Raw genomic sequence first — 22566 nt, 5'->3', positions numbered from 1 at the left:
TTTACTTGTTTACCTAAAGCTTTTCCTAAATGCATCTAGCTTACATTTGTATAGTGATCTGTAGCATCATGAATATTCCACTTCAAGCTGTTGCAATCGCTTGCAGCTGGCCGGCTATAAAAAATAGATCGGGGCAGAATAAGAGAAACCAATTTAACTCTTGTTTGTCTATGCAGGCCGCTGCCATCTTGCGCTCGGGAAAACGAAAATAGAACCTATATGTATGTTCGGTTGTTATGTTACAGGTAAAAACACAAACAACCATTGGTTGGTAGATGCATTTATTGTCTTTTTAGTTGTAAAATATGATATTAATTGTAGGTAAAAGATACAGTTACCAGGTAGGGAGTTTTGAAATTATAACACAAAAATCTATGAATTCTGAGTTCATTTCAGTTACTTGCTGTCTGCTGTTGTCGAAATATGCATACAATATCAGGGTCACTAATAAAATAAATACAAATAAAGTACCTATCGTATTTAGGAGATATTGTATACTCATTGAACCAACTAGACGAGCATTAAGGTGCATTCGAGCATTAGGCATTCTTTAGAGTGAAATATGAAATATATTAGCTGAATCTGGATCCTTGAATTATCAAGTTATTACACATTGTTGAATGTAATCTCATACCAAATGGAAATAAATGAATACATTAAAACGACTGTAAACAATTTCCCATCATCTTAGAGAGCAATATAAATGCTAAACGAGATTGCAACCGATAAGTGACGCACTCTCGCATAAAACATGACTATATTGAATAGGTAGTTGCAATGTAATTGCTTTAACATAAAAGTAATGCTGCTAATTACCTAGTTTTTTGACAAAGAATGATCGCTAAACATGTATTTTCATAAATGTTCTTTTAAAGGTCGTATGTAGGATTATGTCTCGTTAGATCGAAGAATTGAGAATAGAATAGTTAGGTACTAGATTGATTCTGCAATTTGACTGCATGGCGCAGTGGCTTGAAAACTGTTGCTGTGCAACATGTAGCGGTTCGATTCCCGCATGGAGCAAATCATTCTGTGATCCCCAAATTATTAATTGTTTTGGGTCTGGGTGTCATGTGTATGTGAAATTGTATGTTTGTAAACGCACCCACGGTACAGGAGGAACACAAAGTGGCGGCAACGTTATTTTAAAAAATAAAAATGATCTTATGTAATACCTACTAGTATTCGATACACTCAAATTAGTTATAAGATGCCTTAGGCCTTGAGTGACCATGTGTTTATATTATACTGGTAATCCATCTCACTTAAAACTTGACCTATATCAAAATAACCTTCAAACTAAAACTAATATCGCAAATTGTTTTACATCAATTTACTTTTGCTCTCATACGATTAAAACAGGGCGTCGGCTGGGAAATTGCCTGTCAATAAAAAAAATTGATGATACCGCTTTCTCATCACGTTTTATTAATCGTTTTTAAATTGATGACGTAAATACATAGACTTAGAGTATTAATTTGCTTAACTAGGAGGTACGTGAGCCTGATGCTGCTATGGAGCTTGCATAATTTTCGTTTTTGTTTTTGTTTGTAGTTTTGTCTGTGGCCTTTGATTCGGATTCTGATTCTGAGTTGTTCACTGTTGTAATGTTGATTTCTTCTGGATCCTGCGGTTCTCCTCCCCCACTAGGGCTGCTTCTTGCCATAGTTGTGATGATAGGGTTGTTTGTGGGTATCGGTATGGGGTATGGTATGGGTATATTGTTGCCGCAACTGCAACACCCGCAGCAATTGCCTCTGTTCCTCGTCGCGAGTAGTAGCACGGTGAGTAGGAGGCCTATGTCGTCATCACTGCCATTGTCAGCGTATGCTATTGGTGCGTTGTGGTAGTTTACAAGTCCTTGGCATGATACTTCGGCGTCCTGTAAAAGATAATTGGTTATTAGAGATTGTTTAGAAAGATTAAAGTGTACTTCAATACCCAGTATAAAACAAAGTCGCTTTTTCTATCCCTATGTCCCTTTGTATACTTAAATGCAACGGATTTTGATGCGGTTTTTTTAATACATAGAGTGATTCAAGAGGAAGGTTTATATGTGAAGATGGGGCGGGTCGCTAGTAACGGTATATGAGAAAAGAAAATTATCATGATGTGTTAGAAATCGTCTTTTTAAACTGCTATTCAGAAGGAAAATATCGTATCTAGTCTTATTTTTTCAAATGTTCGTTCAAATACGTCCTTGTCTTGCACAAACACATATAGGCGATGTCAATGAACTTTAAACAAATGTTGTTTTCCTATTACGAAAGTTAAAAAGGTTCGCGAACTCCTCGTGTACGTTCGCCAACTTAGATTTTTCTTGTTTCTAAAACTATTTGTCCTGAATACTATCCGAACCTAAGTGTATCCGAGTATTGAAAATGAAATAGAATTATTCCTAATGTAGATTTTTGAAGGCTTTCAACATTAAGTAGATTAATGACAAACAATTTATTTTAAAACTCCACGATTTACATAAGAAAGAAAACAAATACAGGGTGTAAACAGAACGCTCCAAAAATAAAAAAGAGATTTATTTTTTCAAAAAATTAAGAAATTCAACTGCTTGCTATAACAAGAAAACAAAAACAATCAAAATTATAAAAACAATATTTTTTGTAGCGTTCCGTTTACACCCCGTATACTTTCTTTGATCATTTCTTTTTTTTATTAAGTTCATTACTGTCAGGACAAGATTTTTATAAAAAAGAAAACTTTGTAAAATACACTTGAGTAGGCAAAGTAGAGAGGTTGTTAACCTCACGATCCTGAGCGAGATTTAAACTAAACAAAGTAACAATATAATAGAGATTTCATATTTTAAAAGAATAAACTTACCTTATAACTAAACAAAAATATAAAAAAGATGCCACTGAAATATATTATTGATTTCATATTTAACTAGCTACCCACACGGGTTCACCCGCACTGGACTTCTATTGATCGAAGCGTGATGTTTTACAGCCTATAGCCGTCCTCAATAAATGCACTATCCAACACAAAAAGAATTATTCAAATCGGTCCAGTAGTTCCAGAGATTAGCGCGTACTAACAAACTCTTCAGCTTTTCCTAATCTACTTTGGTACATTGATACGTCTCACTAAAGAGTTTACTCTTCACTAACGAGTTTTATTAAAGAAAATTATATTTTATATGTATCTGATAAAGTGATAACATTGTATCAATGAAATCTGTTATCTTAAATCTCTTATCAAAGAGTTTGTGTGTATTGTGAGTAATATGATTTATCTCACGTGTATTGATTGGATGCTTGGAAAAGATAATACTTATTGTGAGACAATGTTATCTTATTTCTTTTGTTTATAGTAAACTTTACTTATATTTAAACTATTTTCTTCCTGCGGCTTCGCCCGACTGGAAAAAGTAGCCTCCATGTATTATTTCAGACTATAATGTAACTCAGTTCTAAATTTTTTTGACGTTTCAAAAGTGCCTAATTTAGGATTAATTGAAATAAATGCTTAGACTTTGACTTCATGACCTCTTTAGCAATATTGACGTGATTGAGTAACAAACAAACACAAAAACATACTTTCGGAGGGAAATAACACGGAAAGCAATAAGAGGCTTTCAAGGACACGACTTTCAGAAATGTAGCAAATTCAAATCATTTATGTAGGTATACAGTAACGAACTGAGAAGAAGACGTGTTGATTTCAATCAGATATAGAGACCGAAACAACCTTTGTACATAAATACAATATTCTGGAAAATGTGAACAAAAATGAACGCGAATAGTTAAAGGGTTCAACTATTGTAATGTTCAAACACAACACTACCTCCTATTAAAGCCGTGGCAGATACATTTAGAACACCTTATTTATATAATGTTCCAATATCAAACAGCTACCTGAACACAAAGACGAGATTATTGGATCAACAATAGGAAAACTTTCAACGAAAATCAAAGCTAACTATTAATTCTTAAGTCAGCTCAAACATTGTAGGAAATGAAATAACTAGTCTAGAACTGGATTTAATTAACTAAGTTAGATTTTGGTATTGTATTATTGTATTATTGAAATGGCTTCGACTATTCTCCCAATATTTGTACCTACATAGTAACAAGAAGCTTAACTTGGTAACTGTTCAATTGATTTCTTGTGTAGCTAAATATCAAATTGTGATGTTTTAATATTGATTTACAGTACCAAAACTAGTTATTTTTCGGCCTAACTTTTTTGACGAGGAACTCGACTATTGTGTCGCGGAATGCTACTTATGAACATAAGCCCCTGTAATGGCTTGAAACTAGTCGAGTTTCTCTTTAAACAATATGTGTGCATCTACATATTTAAAGTGGACACGTTTTCCGAGGTTTTCTTTTATGTAGTGTACATAAAAATCCTTATATAACACATAATATGCCGATAGTAAACAATACGATTGGTATATAACAGCCTGCAGATAAACCCTTCGCCAGATAAATAAATTGGAAAAGGACATAAATTAGCTGCCAATTAAAATTTGGACCCTTAAAAGTAACCCTCACTAATAAATTAATAACTGATCACATCGAATAAGTCGGGTGTAAACATCAAATATTTTCTGAGAGATATTTAGTTATCAACACCATATAAATATATCAAATATCCGAAAGACAAACAGCTAACATGACATAATAATCTTTTTCTTTTATCTTTTGGCAAGAAAAACGCTTCGATGTAATAAATGGCGGTGTCCATAGCTCATATAGAGCGATTTACTATGGACTGTTTCAGAGAAGTTGGTTCTTTAGGGACTCATTCCAACTTGAGACCTTAGGGCACTATAAGGTATACACCTATTTAAAGTTACTTTTTTACTCCGTCAATATTTCTTTCAAACAATTTGACACACTTTTCTTTTCTTCCCTAAAGTTTAATAATTCTTATTTTTGAAATTCAAGTAGGTATATCTATCGTTGTATCAAAATATTACATCTATATAGGGTGTAAACGAAACTCTTCCGAAAAACGCCACAATTGTTTTGGTTTTATCATTTCTTTTGTTTTTGTTTTCGTGTTATTCGTTGAATTACTCAATTTATTGAAATAAAATATGGTTTTTTACCATCATCTCTTTTTGCGGAGTTTGGACCGTTCCGTTTACGCGCTGTATAATACAAATCAAATCATTTTTATTATACAGCGTTATCGTTCATTTGGAATACAATATCACAGTAGGTAAGGTATATTTTTATTTATACCCTGTAAAGGAAGCCCTAAAAATGTATTATATGATATAATATCTCTATAATAACAGTATGTAAGTACTTAAATATTTAATGAGACAAGCTTAAAACAAAGACAGCACATCTCATTGTCATGTTAAGTTCTCATAAGAAAGGTCTCTGAAAATTATTTATTTTTGTGATAAAGACAATTGAGTATAACTTACATTGTTTGTCTCAAAATATAAAAATAATTATGTATGTATGTATTTTGTTACTCAAATTCTCGTGAGAATGACCGCTTCTCTTAGTCAACTCATGTAGGTATAGCAAGACCAAGAGGTTTTGTTTTCAGAGCCAGGCAAAGTAATATCAGGATTTTTTTAGTTTTCCGATGTACAGTCTCAAATTTAAAAAAATACAAGGCTATCTTAATTATTATTTTCTATTATAACGCATAAAATAACTGAAGAAAAATAGGAGTTTTCTTTTGAGGGAGAGGGGAATTATCCAATAATTTCTACCGCCCTGGGCGAGGCGAGATGGAGTATCAAGCTCTTATGTATTAAAAACCACCCTGTTCCTACTCCTGCTTTTCATGCCAGGGCTCTGGTAAACCCGCTAGGTAGTCCGCAGCTCAAAAATACTGTTACTGACTTACTTTTAATGTACGCACCTCTATCTAAAAAGGGATTAAAACACAATACATGATTCTCATGAGAACAAAATTGCTACCAACTCCCAAAAGATACGTAAGACTCGTATAAACAAATAATAAATTCACATAACGTTCCAAACATGTCTGTCTTGGCGTGAGGGTATCGCTCTTGCGTGCAAATCGTTTTTATCTGACAATAATTATAGCAACGGGGCTCTTAGACTCGCCCGTCCAGTGTAATTACTGTAAAAGTAAACATACATAAAAGATGTAGCTAGATATACTAATAAGAGAATAGTATGTGCTATGTTGCTTTAGGAAATTAATACTATACCTATAAAATAAACATGCTTTTAAAACTGCGATCTGCGAGATTATGGCAAACCACTATCACTAACAATTCCTGCTTTTCGAGCCGGAGTCCCAGTAACCCGCTAGGTAGTCCGCAGCCCTGTATTATGTAGAAGAGGCTAGGAGATAGATAGATAGGACCTATAGTCCACCAGAGTACTGTCTTTGGCTGTTGAGGTTCTACTACGAGTACTACCATTCTATCTGGTTTTGACTACAGTAACTATTGGACCTAGACAACATATCTAACATACTTCAATAACTTGGTGACAATAGCTCGTCAATAAGTTTTATATTACTGTAGCTTTTGCAATTCAATTTATCTTGTGTCATGTGGTACCATCTGTTACGTAGGGCAACAAAAGCTGTCTAAAAGTCTAGATACAATACATATTTTGGTCAATCGTAATATTTCACACTAGAAGTCACACTAAGTAAAAATTCTTCTTTTAGTCTGCAGTTAAGAAAAGAGCGGACTCCTTTATAAAAAGCTAGTAACGCACCTGTGACTTCTCTGGTGTTGCGGGTGGCCAAGGGCGGCGCGGATTACTTACCATTAGGTGATCCGTCTGCTCGTTTGCCCTCTATTCCATAAGAAAAAAGTTCTGCGGGATTTTTGTCCGAATAAAAAAAGGCCTTTTTTAATGTCACTGGCTATAAAGTACTTCAATAATGAGCCGGCCCTCACATTTCGTCCACTGAGAACCTCTTGAATACTTTGTTGAAGCGTTTTATACATCAAAGCCTGCAAGTCCCCTTGTGTCTACGTTTAATATTGAATATATTAAAATTATACGAGATTCGAGCTTCTGTCAGCCAGTATGAGCACAATTTTATAGCCTCATCCATCAAGCTTGTATTCAGCTAGGCGTAGAAGTAATATGTGTACGATATATGACGTATAACAGGGTTGAACTAAGGTTTATCTTACCTAGTTAATGTTGAAATTTTAATATTTTATTACAGTTTTTGGTGAATTTCATCATAAAAACCGGAATAATCATGATAAAAAAATCGTTTCATTTCAGTCAATTTTAAAGGCCTTTTTAATCCTAGACTGCCTTAGAAACTTCCCTAAAATAACGCGTAGATCCGTCCCTGTGCTCAAACTGACAAAAACAGTGAGCATTTCCACAATTTATAGACTAAAGGTATGACGCTACAATAAATTGAAGATAAACCGAGATTCGTAAGGAAAATCAATTAACGCAACGGTTTTAGGTATCTTCCTTACTTAATTGATAATTTGGATGGCTTTGACTCTATAAAAGCGGCTTCATTTCAATTTAATAAATCTTATAGGAAGCTATTACAACGTCTCAAGAATTTCATTTTAGTAACCGATTTACTTTAAATTAATCAACGTTTGCAGAACATGGAACAGTACAAAGATGAAAGCTAAATTCTTACAAATCTTTTAAATGTAGGAGATATTTTAAGACATGTTTACATTGTAAAAACGATAGTAAACATGCTCCATTACTTAATATTTAATAAATAGTTTTTTGACTAGGCTCAGATTCAGATAGTAAAAAGCCCAATGCAGCTATTAAAAAGAGTGCAGCCTGGCCAGTGTGTTGCAAATAGCGCAAGGGGATGACTATAGTATCGATCTGTCTGAGCCGGCCTACATAGACTGTCTGGGACAGGAAACCCTGCATTCAGGGAGTGTCTCAAAATGGTGCACTCCACAAGTGGCCGTGTTATTCTTTCATTTTACGACTAGACACGGTTTTAGAGGGTTTAGCTAGAGTTACTAGAGATTTTTCGGACTTTCATACAGACTTTGAGAGTGAAAATCAACGTCATATTGCATTTTAGCGATTACGCATTTAGGATTCTGCGTGCATTATTGTGCGTAGGATGCGTTATCTCTTACATCATTCATTTCAAGTGTTCCACGTGTAATCAAGTAAGTGCTTTACAATGACGTTAAACCAATATGTTTGAGGAAAACAGGAAAATAAAAGACAGACATTATGTCTAATATTATATTGACTAAAACATCTCATTTCTTAGATAGTCATGTGAGCCCTGACAACACAGTTTTCTTCCAAATATCTGATAAATAATGCAAATGAACTTAGCATTTAAAACAGAAATATTGAAATAAATACGGGGAGTATTTACTGAGAAGTGTCTCCTTCCATTTAAGTGAATTTGATTACGCTCAATGAAAAATTCATGATATCGGATTCAATATTGCTCTTCTAATTCCTGAGCTATGGATACTAAACTTATTTTGTATGTTGTTGACACTTTTTCTTCTGTAAGGTTCTCACATTTTCGGATTCCTAAGTTCTTATCTGTTAGTTTATTGAGTTATTGTGAGTGGTTAGTGGCCCATTCTTATCTTGTGCAGCAGAACTTGACATCAATTAAATAAGATTGTTATAATTGACTAAAACCTGTCCATCAATTGCCATCGTTGTCACCGTCATCATTATCTTTAGCTGGCCTTTTACTCTTTCCTTTACCTTGGTTCGTAACAACGGGATTGTTGTAAGGTACAGGGATGGGGTACGGAACTGGTATATTGGCAGGTTTTGAACAGCAACAGCATCCGTTGTTTCCACGACCTCCATCAAAAAGGGACAAGAAGAGAATTGGAAGAATACTCTTCAACGAAGATTTTGACTTTTCCATCACGACGAGAGGACTTGGAGGCATTCCGCAGGGAGAATAGTCAATTGTAGGCATACCAAGAGGCTGAGGTAGAATAGTTGGTAAAGGCTCTGGAGCTGGAGCAGGCACGTTGATTTGCAAAATCACAGGCTTATCCGAATTCAGCTCTTGAGATGGAATAGTAAAATCAGTGGTTTTAGTTTCTACTGTCGGGGGATACCTATCCGGAAAATATTTTGTTTGTAAGGTTTCTTGTACAGTTGTTTGAGGAATCGATGGCTTAGGGGGGAACGGTGGGAACCGGGGTGGAGGAGTTGGGGGCTGAGGAGGAGTTTCGACTTTCTCTATGATTGTTACAGTTTCAGGTTTCTGTTCTTGCCTCGTCGGTGATATTTCTACAGTAGTTGTGTACGCTGGATAGTTTTCAAAATAGTTCGGCCTTGCAATGGTCGGAGGCGGGTAAGGTCCATATGAATATACCTTAGGCGCTGGTGGGTCTGGCACAAATCTGTTGGTGGAAGTTATCGACAATACAGAGTTGGGCGGAGGTGGGGGTCCTTGAGGCTGATTGATGTACTCTGTGGTGATTGTTTCCACAGATACACCGGCAACAAAGCGAAGATCATCCTGGAAAGACACAAATACACAATATTAAAATTTTGAAGACAAGAGAAGTTATAAAGTGTAACATTTGCTAAATGTAATACTTACCTCTAAAAATAAAAGGAGTAAGAAGCAGAGTGTCCGCCGTTGCAGAGACATTTTGAATAATTATTTTTACAAGGAATAGGTTTACTTAATATACCATGTTTGCATTGTGATACGCACACGATAACACCATACTTGCTACATACATACGATTGCATTCCTTCTTTTCGTAAAAATAAAGTACAATTTCGACATGTTCAACTATTTGTTTCGAAATAAATTCATTGCCGCAAAACCTATTGTAGATACGTATGTCAATAAAGTATTCACGAGCAAAAGTTCGTGTTTTATATAAAATTAACAGAAAAATGTTGTCAGTAAAAACATCGTGGTCGAGTATGTCATCCGTTTAATCTACTCAATTACTCTTTCACTCGTAACTCCGCTTGTTAAACTTTTGCGCCCAATTTAAAGTTGATGTCGTTGCAATGTCGATTTTATCAGAAATTATTGCAAAATATTTTTACGTTCTGAGAACTTTTGTGTTAATCAAGATTTTTTCTTGTTACAGGTGAGCCAACAGCACAATCAAGAAAGTGATTTGACACGCGCGATGCGATCGTGTCTCTGGTTTGTCATATCCGATCTTTATGTCTTGTTATCGTAATCGATAAAACTATTCTAAACCCTGTAGGTGTTAAAGTCAATAGCTAAATCCATATAAACTCGTAAATCTTTTAGCATTCACCAATTCTTTTACGCTTTCGGAAAGCCAGATATACCAACGTGTAGGTATAATAGGAGATTTATTGGGTGGCGACGCCCAAGTTTTCCGAAAACAGCAAATTTCGGTAGATCTGACAATGAGGTTTTGCCAAAAACAGTCGTTTAATACCAAAAAAATATCTTCGTGGGTGGTTAACGAAATCTTTAAAAAGACATATCACATAATCGTAAATATCGATTCAATTTCCCCTTAAAATTGGTCATTTTATCCAATTTACGTTCGTCCAAAAGAATCTTTCGTGAGACCTACCGAGTGACGAATGTTCCAATTTTACATACAATGAGTTTTTTTTTTTATATAAATAAATCTTTTGCGGTCGACCTACGTCATTGTTTACAGTTGAATTTGTGCCGAAGAAATCGGAATCAAGAGGAGAGATTTATTTATCGTCTGGCTAGTGTTCTACAGTAGTCTAACACTGCACATTGACTTATGTAATGCAGTATTTTTCGATATGACAACAATTGCGTGTTGCCAGATAAAAATGCATCTGATAATAGTGTATTACGTGACATCCCTCAGCAAGCCAATTAATTATCACGTCATACAAATATTTACGCATTCCACTCCCATGGATTGTACTTTATTGGCCAACGAGCAGTTAGATGATGGGAACAGGATGGTTTCTGGCTATTCGATAATTTTCTTTAAAAGCACGTGCGGGTTCCGCATTTTCTTTGATGATTGTTGGGGTGTATTCTGAACGTCATCGTCGATTTGTAACGGAAATGTATATCCGGCTGTTGTAGTTTTTATAGTCCCCAGCGAACCTTGTACGGTGTCGCCAAGATATAGCTTGTTTGAAATATGGCACTTGTGACTGCTTTTGATAGCTTTGTATCACGGTAGTGGAGATAGAGGCGCTCAACGTCTTTATTTCATGTTCCGTGCCGTTTCGTGATTCTCAAAATGGTTTGTTTCGGTGGGCGCCATCGAATTGTGCTTATGAAATATGGCTTTATTATAAAGTATTTGAGTTACATCATCCGTTCCGTGTATCACGTCCTTGAATTTATGATGTCTTTAATAAAAAAAATTAAGATAGTAATGCTCAGAATGGATAAAAGTCAATTATCTAAAGATGCTGACGGATTTGTCGTCCGAAAAAATTTTGAGAGGTTAAAACTTCTTTCATCTGCATCATCAGCGATAATATTGGAACCCTTCGTCTGTCCGTAAATAACCATTTGTTAGAGGAAGTCGCGTGTAAGGAAGTTTGTTATTCGTAGAGATACGGAGCGCCTGTTAACGACGTCCGTCGGTTATCGGTCGCGGTGTGATTGATGTCACTTTTTGTTCCACGCGTAATGGCTAGTAGTTAGTATAGAAATTATTACTTGGTTCCTAATCAAGTGTGGTTACTGACTTGTAATGTTAGGAGAAATCGGAAATCGTTCCGTAATAGCTGAGTGTAGGAAGAGTAAATTGTGTTGGGATTATTATTTGGAAATCGGTGCTGTTAACGTGATAGATAAATTACTTTTTGTCTTTGTATCGTTGTCAGTGCGTGATAAGTTCGATGCCAAGGCTGAAGATGAAGCTTGAAAAAGTGCAGTTTATACATAATTGCCCAATATATTTAATTACAAATAAGTAGTACCAATCCTTTAAGATACTCAATCAAAAACTAGTTCACTTCAAACAGACCTTGTTTAAATACTCTAGTGTTATTTAAACACTCTAATATTTTCTCCAATAAAACGTTCAAAAGCGGAGTGGAGGCTTAAATATTCCCAAAAACTTTTGACTGTTCAAACGAAGTAGTTTGAATAGCTATCTGTAGCTCAATGTAACTTGGAACTTGCTGCCATAGCTACTGATATTTACAAGGACAAATGGTTCGTTAGTGAGCTCAAATACTAGCACTTAAAGTGGAGCAACCAGCCTTATGAAAAAATGCTAAAATTGAGCAAGAAGCATGATAGCTAGTTTCTGAGACTCACTGCCGTACTTAGAGTTATTTAGGTAAAGGTTACTTAACCCAGTCCGTAGCAATTGTTTTCGGAACAAAATCGTTGTTAAGGAATAATCCGAGTATAGCAGGTAGACTTAGATAAGACAGTTGTACCTATATCGTGGGAATTTAGATGTTTATATGATAAAATAATTTGTATTCAGTAAAATACAAGTCGAGTTACAAAATGTTAGACGTCTTTTAAAAAGTCAGTTAATTCATTTCACATGTGATTATTGAAAAAATGTTTTTCTCAATTGCATAACCAGCTCTATGTTATATAAGGTTTGGTTAAAACAAAGATATTTCCAACCACAGCAATGAACTCAGAATTGAATACATAATAGCTCTTCTGCTTGCATCCATCAGACAGTAGCATATTAAGCTACATATATACATGCAGACAGAGCAATGTATGAGAAGTCTAGAACAATACCGTCGTGTTCGTTCGCACAGAATCTTATTAAGCTTTTTAATAAATGTAGTCTAAGGTAAGACTACAATAGTGCTTTTCCACCAGAAATGTACTATGCTACGTTGCTGTGGAAGCGTTTGGCTTCCACCAATCATATTCACATATGTTAGCACTTCTGGTAACGGTTTCAACTAAGATATTTTTTTTATGGAAAGATGCGTGCTATAGATGTGTGTTATGGATGTGTCCTATGGATGCGTGCTATGGATGGTTTCCCTACTATCGTTATATCGCTCACTCGAGCTGCGTGTCTTCCTCGCACAACTACACAGCTTAAAATCATTGGAAACAGTCATATAGTTTCACAGCTTAGCTATTACATCGTCAGTGCTAGAAGCTAATTGGTACAGTCCAGTAGAAGTACCTACAGTAAGCAAATATATCTAGTTTAATCCCAATGTTTCTCTGCTACCGAGAATCATGAAATCGGAACAGTCGACTTTTGCTTTGTAAGACATTTAATTCCTGAGCTAAGGATTAGCTTCGAGAACTCAGTATTTCTTGGTATTCTTGGCATCTTATTTATCAATGCTAAGCATTTTTGCTTTGCATTTTTGTCTCCTTATATTTAACGTCACGCCTTTCATCCCCGAAGGGGTAGGCAGAGATGCACATTACGGCACGTAATGCCGCTGTACAATGTACATCCACTTTTTACCATTTGTGTTAAGTCCCATGCAATAGGGGTGGGCCTATTGCCAGCTACTGGGCACAATTCCAAACTCCGTGCTACTGCTGAGATTTTTTTGAAAAGCCGAAAAACGCCCTGTAGTACATTGTCTGACCCGGGAATCGAACCCGAGACCCCTTGTCCGGCAGTCGCACTTGCAACCACTCAACCAACGAGACAGTCAGTTCCTTATATTTCCTTATATTTAACGTCAGTAAAAAATCCTAGTATATTGGTACTAAGTTTATTTTATTCTCAAATATGAACTAAAGTGAACATCATCACTCTCAGACTTAACTAACAACTAAAAATAAACCATATAGACACTAACTATTCTCTAGTCATACATATGCAAACCTAGTTAGATTTCAGTGCCTAAATTCGTATGGCAAGCTGCCAGTCTGTTCTAGCCTACAAGTTAGTGGGTGTCAATCGGCACCATAATTTTCGATACCGCATCGTTTTCGATTGCTGGCTCGCTCAATAATTCATGTGGTGATTTCTTTATGTGATAGTCACTTGTTCCTTTTTATTTTTTTATTGGTATCTGCTCTAGTTTTTGGTTCTAGGTATCGTTTGTACGTGGGAGTATTATGTTAGAATGTGGATTAAAGATTTTATGGTTAATGGTTGGATAGTGATTTTGAAATTCACACGTTGTATCTTTGACTGCTGTTATTTCTTGAAGTGTTATATGAGTAAATCTATTAGAATTGCGTGAGGTTCGTGTATATAGGCAGTATTTTTTTGTTTCTCTAGTCAAAAGTCAAAATTATTTATTTCAAATAGACCAGGAAGGCACTTTTAAACGTCGAAGTAAACATAATAATATTAACACGTTAACTGCCATGTAGGTCAATGATGACCTACGTTAGTGGATGATTTCTCTTCAACAGTATTCTGATGGCAGTTAAAGGCTTAAATATTAAGACACTAGGTTTGAAATATTTAAAAAAGCAGTGAAAACAGATAGAAAGCCGTCATTAGAACTAAAATGTGACCAAGTAAATGACGTCACGAGAGAACCTCTATTACGCAACGAACGCCACTGACTGCACTTTTTATGCAGACTTGACATTTTCGCGACACGTAGGTATGACACTTGTCAGTGAATTAGTGCAAGCTGATTGATGACTCTCGAACAAACGGGTGAAAAGGCTTTGATCTCATAGAACTGCATTTTGAGGTTACATTAAGGGGGTTGACATGGATATAGACTATGGAATATGTGAAACTGTGTCATGAAGCGACTACTACTATTTAGGTATCCTTTTTGATAGAGATTTTATTTTAGGGGGTAAATCATCCAATTACTAGATGTAAATAATAAATAACAATAAATAAGTGAGGCGAGAGAGTGTGTCAGACTCTTGCTGACTAAAATCCACCCCGTTCCTACTCCCGCTTTTTGAGCCGGAGCGCTAGTAACCGACTAGGCAGTCCGCGAATAGTCTTCAGGGTAGGTCACAAATTCTCAATTATTGGCGAAGAATACGAAAGCGAAATACTATCTGTTGCTGGAAAACCACCAAAAAGAATGGTTTTCAACAGCTTAACCTGTGTTGTAACTGGTGGTATTACATAATATGCTACCAGGTGTAACATATATCCCGAACTGATAATGAATTTGAGTGTAAACTTGGATCTCATCAAAATATTTTAATTAACCCTTAATTACATAATATACTAGCGGAGCCGACAGACCGACACCAGCAATTTATACTACGCTAACTCGAAATTTGGAAAAAACTTTTTTTATGCCAAGTTGCTTAAAATGTGTGTTTACATACGTCATAAAAAAATTGAAAAGAAATATGCAAAAATAAGAAAGTTACAAATCTTATAAAACGCTAACTAAAGGTACTTTTTGAAATCACTCGATTTATATTACGCCAACTATTATTAGCGGAGTGTGCGCGAGGATCACTTTGGTCAAAGTCCGTGCAACACTGCACTAACTCATAGTTAGCGTAGTTTAGTGCGTTCGTGTGTATACTTGTTCGTTTGTAAAATGAACGACTTAGCGACTTTTACATAGTAAATACTTATGTGTTAACGTATTAATTAGTTTATTAATGGTACGTTGACTATTCTTTTTGTGAATAAGTACATGTTCTTTATAAAATATTGAAATATGCATCAGATGATTGATCATGCACTACGACGTCCCGTACTACACTACGCTAACATAAGTTAGACGTGTATAAGATGTAATTTTTTTTTGATGAATTACGTTTATATACGGCTAACTTGCGCTAAATCAAAAAATAGAAATAATTAAGAAAATATAAATATGAGATATTACAATGAATAAATTAAATATTAAGCATACCAAATTTCAAAAAAGTATTTTAATTAATGTAAAAGTTATCACGTTTTTCCCTTTAAACGCCTCTACTGTAAAGTACGCTTTTTGAGTTAGCGCAGTATAAATTGCTGGTGTCGAGACGTTGTCCTGTCTACACGTCTTTAATTAGAAAATTTTAAACTTTTTTTAATACTCGTAAGCTAAAACATTCTGGACCTTTTTGATGAAAATTATTATTCAAATGTTATGACAATATCTAACGTCATCAATATTTGACACTGCGATGGTAGCGCCGTCTGTCCGATCCAATGTAAAACATTCCAAAATCAACAACTACTAATAAATTAAAAATTATTTAAAAAAACATTGTCCAGCGGACAAAGTTGTGAATCTAAATTATTCTCAGATCCCCTTGAACACACACAAAAAATTTCATCATAATCGGTCCAGTCGTTTAAAAGGAGTTCAGTGACATACACACTTACAGAAGAATTATATATATAAAGATTGACTATCGGTATCTTAATCGAACAACCAAATCTATTGTACTGTTGTGTTAAATAATACATTTCTCTACAATAACAAAAGACATTTTAATTTACTGTCAGAAATAATTGAATGTTGCGTCAATCGTAACGATAATTGTTTTGCTTTCGATGTAATTATAAGCTTTCTCGGTCTTACGTACAATTTAGTTGTCAACTACTTTTCTAAACTGTCGATTGAGTGATAAATGTTACTATTTTGTTACTAAGATGGACACTAACTGACGGACAACTTGATCCTATATTAAAAGCTAGCTTGACTTTACTTTTTTTGTGAAAATCTAGCTATTGCCCGCGAATCTGCTTCTAATGAAACCTCGTCATTGTAATCTCATTTCCAAAGCCTCGTCTATCACTGTACCAAAATATTATTAGGAACATTTAAATCTAGTCAGCGGTTTTGAACCGAACATGACTTAGCGTCCTATTTTTAAAGGCATTTTTAAGACTTTCCCTCAAATATGTATTAGCTTAGGAAAATTAGGACCCCTAGATTTCAGTATCAATAAAAAATTACCATTTAAAGTCAATACTTTTAGCATACGTCAATACGTATGCTTATTGCTTATTTTGTTTATGTGACCAGCCCCTTAAGATTTTCCATAAATTTTCCAGTCCAGCTTGTAAGTGCTTACAACTCAGACATATTGAGATTTATTACCTAACGTGTAGATTTCGCGACATATTGCCCGTTTACTAGGTAATTTATTACACATATTCAATGAGAATGCAGCAATGGACGGGCCTACAGATTTGTGAACGACTAGAAAGTACCGAGGGATTTCGAAATCTATTAGAGCCCGCGTCTCACAACTTTTTGCGTAACATTTGAAATTTCTAAATTGAAAGATAAGTGACCAGTATCCAGTCCAATCGCTTTAGTTGTTTATTGTCTCATTATTTTGTTTTCACGGTTTAATTTCGAATGGCTATTGAACAATAAGTACTTTTGGATTTCACTTCAATCCATTTCCGTAAACAGAGGAGTTAAGGTTGAACTTGTTCATTTACATATGATGTGTAAGCAGAAACTGAATACCTATGACACATTAATAAAGAATATGTTCGTATAAATAAAAACTTGTCTTATACAATGTGATAGGGGTGGGACTTCTAACCCGTTAAGGCTGAGTACTACATCTAATTTTATCGACAAAAAAAATAATATGGGTGGTTGAACCCCTAATTGAAAATATTGAAAAATAGTGATTTTTTCGGTAAAAATAATTCACAAATGATTTTTTTTCTCACCAAAACATTATCAAACATATGAAAAAAGTAATGAATTAGTTAGCCAAGGTTATTAGCTACCGTTTGTCGTTTTTTTTTGTTTCTACAACGCATACAACCTTTGATATCAAAAAAAGTAAAAAAAATATTAAAATAGCCATAATTTTTAGGGAGAGGGGATTCGATCCCTTCGACCCCCGACTTTTGTCGATAAAATTAGATGTAGAACTCAGCCTTAACGGGTTAGAAGTCCCGCCCCTATCACATTGTATAATTAGTTCATCCTTCTTATTATAAGCTATGTGCGTTACGGAATTACCTGACATCACACACATGACAGCTCTTCAAACAATGCATCACCAGCTAAGATAACGTTACCACAACATTGAATAAAACACGGAAGGATGGTTACTAAGAAGCTAATCTACGTCTAGTTGCCTAACAAATGATAAGCGGCTGGCGGCCGTTGGCCTGCGCGTGAGTGGAAGCGCGGTGTCGGCGCCGCGTACCTGCGCGCCCGCCGCTATCGGACGAACCGACGAACGCGGCTTATCTCTCGTTGGGAAATGTTCATGAACAAGGACGTCGCTTGTGCAATGTTGAATAAAATCACGTGATTCTGTGTTGTGTTGATAAACATGGTTTGTATTTGTTACATTAGAAAGCTAAATGATCACTAGATGTCTCTTTGTTTAGTTTTTAATTTACTTATAAAAACATACCAATATTAATTGCTTCTTATCACTGATAGTATGTTTTATCAGCATAGATAAAGTAAATAATAAATGCGTTGTTTAATTGATTATTAAACAGCAATTATGAAGCCATGTTAGGTTAGGTTTAAATTACTTCTTTAGACATGCGTCAATTACCTAGGCAAATAGCACAAGGATTATCATCTCATTCTCAATTTCTTTTAGCCATTTCCTATCGACACCAAATTAAGTGTACCATTGCTTGGACGTTTGTTTTACATAAAACAATTGCTCTCCACAACAGTTTAAGAAATTTAAACGTCATTTAACCCGGCGTCATGGGGGTTGGGTCTGTGCGACCCACCACATTATATTTCGCTTGTACTTCGGTTACTATGCGTGTGACGTTGCTGCTCTTCTCAATAGCTGGAGCTGTTGAGTTGTCCTACGCGTCGCAAGCTACACGATAGTCGTGCCACGGCCGCAGTGGGAGATACAGGTGCACAAAGTTAAAAAAGGTACGTGAGACCCATCCCCGCAGTCGGTGTAACAATTTCGCGCCATTATGTATACATATTGTTTAACTTATTATCTGTGTTTTTATCATTTTTATCTTTGATTTTATATTGTTATTTACAATTGTAGCTGGTTATATATAGTTCATTGTATTTTATTTGTATTTTTTGTAGGTACTTAGTAAAAAATTGACCGTGAAGAGGCTGAACGACAGCGTATTCTGGCAATTTTACAAGAGTCTGACTCTGATACTGAGTTGTCAGACCAGGATGTGTATGACGAAGAAGATCACTTGAGTGAGCGTAGTATTTCAATTGACACAGAACAGGATATCTCAGAGTCTGATAATGATGATATTCCACTGTCTATTCGATTGCATAAAAATCGTTCGCGAGAAGAGCAATTTACATCCGAGTCGTCTAGTTCTTCAAACGTAAACCGTGATAATTCTTCGGACTTTTATCATGGCAAAGACGGAACAAAGTGGAATAAGAGGCCTTTTCGACAAAATGTCAGAACCAGAACATTTAAGTAGAAGAGAAAATGTTTGTTGATAATTTTAGTTCTTTTTTTTAAATTTTATTATATATAATTAAAACATAATATAACATAATATTTGTGTTTTATTTAATCACAAAAATACCCAAAAATATAAACACGCATAAAAATAGTCTTTGTTATTTATAAATTTATTGAAATAATTTCGACATTATGAAAGGGTCGGTGAGACCCACCCCAACGTCCGTGTAACACTTTTCCACCCCCATGACGCCGGGTTAATGTATCACTAGCTTCTATCAGCCTATAACCTAAATCAGCTAATAGCCTGTCTGTATACCAAATTGCATCAAAATGCGTTAAGTAGTTTCAGCGTGATTGAGGACCAACATCTAAACAAAAAATCTTTTACGTTTATAATAATTTGTATGATTGTTCTCTTTATCAAATAGCAACATCTTTAATATATCCATGATGCATGTAAAAAAATCTACAAGACTACAACCTCTAACAGTTTCTTAAACTTACTTATGACTGAACTGACTTATTCATCAACTCGATGTAATGTAAACTTATTGCTGACGAGGTGTCTACCTAAATAGTTTATCTACTTACAAAACTTCGCTTCGAATTCAAACCAAACTCCTTACTTAGTCAATGCAAATTGGCTCAGACTCAGGTTGATAGACTTCTTACATATTCTGATCCCGTCCACAGACTCGTCTAATTGCCAGTCGATCTAGTTTTATGTGTAACGTAAAAGCTAATGTATTGTACTTGTACTGATTTGTAACTAATATGAACTAGATTTTGCTGGTTTTACGTAAACCAGTAAAATCTAGTTATATAACGTGTCATCATCCCATGGGGTCTAGGACTGTACAGAAATCCGGAGTTGCGTACTACCTAGCTGGTTTACCGGTGATCCGGTTCGAAAGGCGGAAGTAGGAACGGGTGGTTTTTAGTCAGTAAGAGTCTGACACTCCCCCTCGCCTCGCCCAAGGCGGGATAAGTCATGGGATGATTTTCCATCCTTAAAAATAAGGATTATGGAGAAACATCTACTAGGAAACAATGATCCTGACTCAAGATATCATTATCTCACATATCTCAGGATTCTTGATTGACAATTATAACTGTAGGTGAATAGAATGCAGAATATTAAATACTCGATGACGTCGAAATCGAATTCAAAAGTGTTTCCACTGAGAGCTAAGGTCAACAGGTTTCAGTCTAGATTTTAGACAGAACTAATAATTGCCGAACCAAGTGAGACTACTCAGCAATTATACCTATTGCCAATGTTACCAGACGTGTTTCTAAATGGGAACTTGCCGTATACTGACAATACCACTAACTTGTGTCATATGTCCCATAAAATACCATTTAAAACCAATGCAACAGCTCCTAGTGTGTTTGACAACAATACCGCCGATAGATTCCATTGAACGATGCAAACGCTAGCACTTCAAACTATTCCAAAGCTTTAAAAACCTATAATAGATTTACAGCTTTATTTCCAAGGAATAAAGTTGAAAATCTTTTACAGAAATTAGGTTAGCTTGACGTGCCGGCGTTTGTACGAGTACGTGAGTGAGAGAAAAGTCACGTGACCGCGGTACGTAATAGCTTGGAACAAAGCGACGCGATTTGTATGCATCAGCTAACTGTCGCGAGACCTAAGTGTGTGGCCCGCTCCTGTTCCATGCATAGGAAGCTTTAAAAGCATAGACACTTCGGGGCCACGAGCATCGAGCACGTTGTACCTTTGACATGTGTCATAGATTTATAAGTATTTAATTTTTATTCTTTACGTTGACCAGCTTTTCGTAAATTCACGTTATTTCTACAATTCTGTTGGTCTTAAAAACGACAAGATATTTTTTGTTTTATGAAAGCAGTAAAAGAGAACTTAAAAAATTAAGTAAGTGAAGCTCTATTTACCTTCAAAATTAACTGAAGACCTCCACAAGTTTGTTGAGAAAACATTTTCTTTCCATTCCTAAACTATAATTATTAAAATTGAGTTCATTAAACTTTGTAAGTATTATTCTACCTAGCTAACGAATTTCATTATCTCGATATTTTCAACAAAATTAACTAGACGCAAAATGGCTGCCTTTTATTTTCTTTTTACAAATATATGTATGTAGATTCTATTTTCAAATTACGTTGCCAATGTAATGTAAATTAGCTTTTTTGTTGTCAAAAAAGGTCCATTACCAATTTGCATAGATAAAAAATAGTTAATAAATCTGTTTTTTGTAAATACATTATTTTGCTTTTTTTTTTCGAAGATTGAGAATGCTGATTAAAAACAACCAAATTGGAATATAAACTGATTTAACAATTAATGCGCAACATTTCAATGCAGCGATAAGCAAAAAGAAACTAAAATGAAAAAAGAAAACGCCACAAGAAGGAAAAGTGGCCACAAGTCTTATGAAATACATTAAACGTGTGATCTTTTATGGATGGGCTAGCTTAAAGCTAGTTATTTTTGTAAAACTTCATCCGGAATTTTAACTCATGAAGTTTCAGTCAAAAGTTTTCCGAGTGGCTTTTGCATGGAAATGCAAAGCAATTTTCCAGGGATTCAATTCGGAAGCGTTTTAAAATTGACCTTTTGGAGTGTGGTTTAAGGTTGGATTTTGTGTGGAGATGGATTATACTGCACTGGTGCATTGCCCTTGACCGGTGTGGAGAGCCGGGCCGTTTACTAAAGCCTTCAAATGAAATATTAAAGTTTATTACGCGACACCACTGTACTGGGAATGTGTTGAATGAGCTCTGTAATGAGCAAGCAAACTTGTGGTTACTTCTAAATTAATTTTAATTATTTAAACTTCAACAAATAGTCTAGCGATCTTGCCAGTTTAGTAAAAGAGCGAAGTAGCGGATTTTTGGTGTTATATTTTTATTAGGATGTTTTATTAGTGTTATAGACTACCGAAAATCTTCATTAGATTAGTTTAATCAAGAAATCCATTCATTGGGGGAGGCCTATGTTCAGCAGTGGACGTCTTATAGCTGATATGATGATGATGATAAATCAAGAAATCCAATCAAAGTCAATTCCAAACTTATTTCTATGGAATGAAAATACATAATGCTGTGCCTAACCCCGCAACCTAGGTATAGGATCAAAGACCTCTTGCTCAGCAGTCACCCTTGTTTTTAAGCACTTTCTTTTTAACGTAAATTTTCAAAACTTTCGCACTCTTTATAATATGTGTGTATGACACTTTGTGGCAAACTTATTTCAACGTGGGGTACCGAGAAACGGTTTACGAGGTTCACTTTAATTAAACAGTTTAAGCTCGAAACAAAAAAAAACTGCCAAGATCTCTCCATTTTTTTTTAAATAGACTTTACCTTAATCGTCTATTTAATAGATAGAACAGCACATTATAATTATAGCAATATTGTTTT

The 22566-nt window shown here is 35.2% G+C and overlaps 3 protein-coding genes across 7 annotated transcripts in view; 1 reads left to right on the top strand and 2 right to left on the bottom strand.

Annotated features, from left to right (window-relative positions):
• LOC118262280 (serine/threonine-protein phosphatase 2A regulatory subunit B'' subunit delta) overlaps positions 1-22566 on the top strand; it is a 151846-nt gene that overhangs the window by 70792 nt on the left and 58488 nt on the right. Inside the window, exon 1 of one of the 4 annotated variants that reach the window (XM_050697810.1) lies at positions 17904-18066. The exons of the other annotated variants lie outside the window; for them this stretch is intronic. Within the exon in view, the coding sequence (XP_050553767.1) occupies positions 18064-18066 (3 nt within the window). The 5' untranslated portion in view covers positions 17904-18063. Of the gene's footprint in view, positions 1-17903; positions 18067-22566 lie in introns of those variants that run through there. 4 annotated transcript variants of the gene reach the window in all.
• Positions 1406-21293, bottom strand: LOC126911304 (uncharacterized). 2 transcript variants are annotated; one of them, XM_050697812.1, is made up of 2 exons: positions 21079-21293; positions 1406-1882 (listed from the first exon to the last, which is right to left on the bottom strand). In XM_050697812.1, exons 1-2 carry the CDS (start codon positions 21121-21123, stop codon positions 1487-1489), a joined length of 441 nt encoding a protein of 146 aa, XP_050553769.1. In that variant the 5' UTR covers positions 21124-21293; the 3' UTR covers positions 1406-1486. The 2 variants fall into 2 exon arrangements, with proteins under 2 accessions (XP_050553769.1, XP_050553768.1); XM_050697811.1 differs by lacking the exon at positions 21079-21293 and adding an exon at positions 2839-3085.
• Positions 8161-9646, bottom strand: LOC118262236 (uncharacterized). The gene is made up of 2 exons (XM_035573423.2): positions 9520-9646; positions 8161-9435 (listed from the first exon to the last, which is right to left on the bottom strand). The coding sequence occupies exons 1-2, from the start codon at positions 9568-9570 to the stop codon at positions 8599-8601; spliced, it is 888 nt and encodes a 295-aa protein (XP_035429316.2). The 5' UTR covers positions 9571-9646; the 3' UTR covers positions 8161-8598.

Source organism: Spodoptera frugiperda, chromosome 12 (assembly GCF_023101765.2).
Source record: "Spodoptera frugiperda isolate SF20-4 chromosome 12, AGI-APGP_CSIRO_Sfru_2.0, whole genome shotgun sequence".
NCBI lineage: Eukaryota > Metazoa > Arthropoda > Insecta > Lepidoptera > Noctuidae > Spodoptera > Spodoptera frugiperda.
This window is presented reverse-complemented; position numbering and strand designations above follow the sequence as displayed.

Excerpts from the sequence above, each read along its gene's own strand:
- LOC118262236 (XM_035573423.2), bottom strand. The coding sequence starts at position 9,570 with ATGTCTCTGCAACGGCGGACACTCTGCTTCTTACTCCTTTTATTTTTA. Across the intron at positions 9,436-9,519 it reads TACTCCTTTTATTTTTAGAG|GATGATCTTCGCTTTGTTGC; the intron begins GTAAGTATTACA and ends GTGTCTTTCCAG.
- LOC126911304 (XM_050697811.1), bottom strand. The coding sequence starts at position 2,895 with ATGAAATCAATAATATATTTCAGTGGCATCTTTTTTATATTTTTGTTT. Across the intron at positions 1,883-2,838 it reads TATTTTTGTTTAGTTATAAG|GACGCCGAAGTATCATGCCA; the intron begins GTAAGTTTATTC and ends TATCTTTTACAG.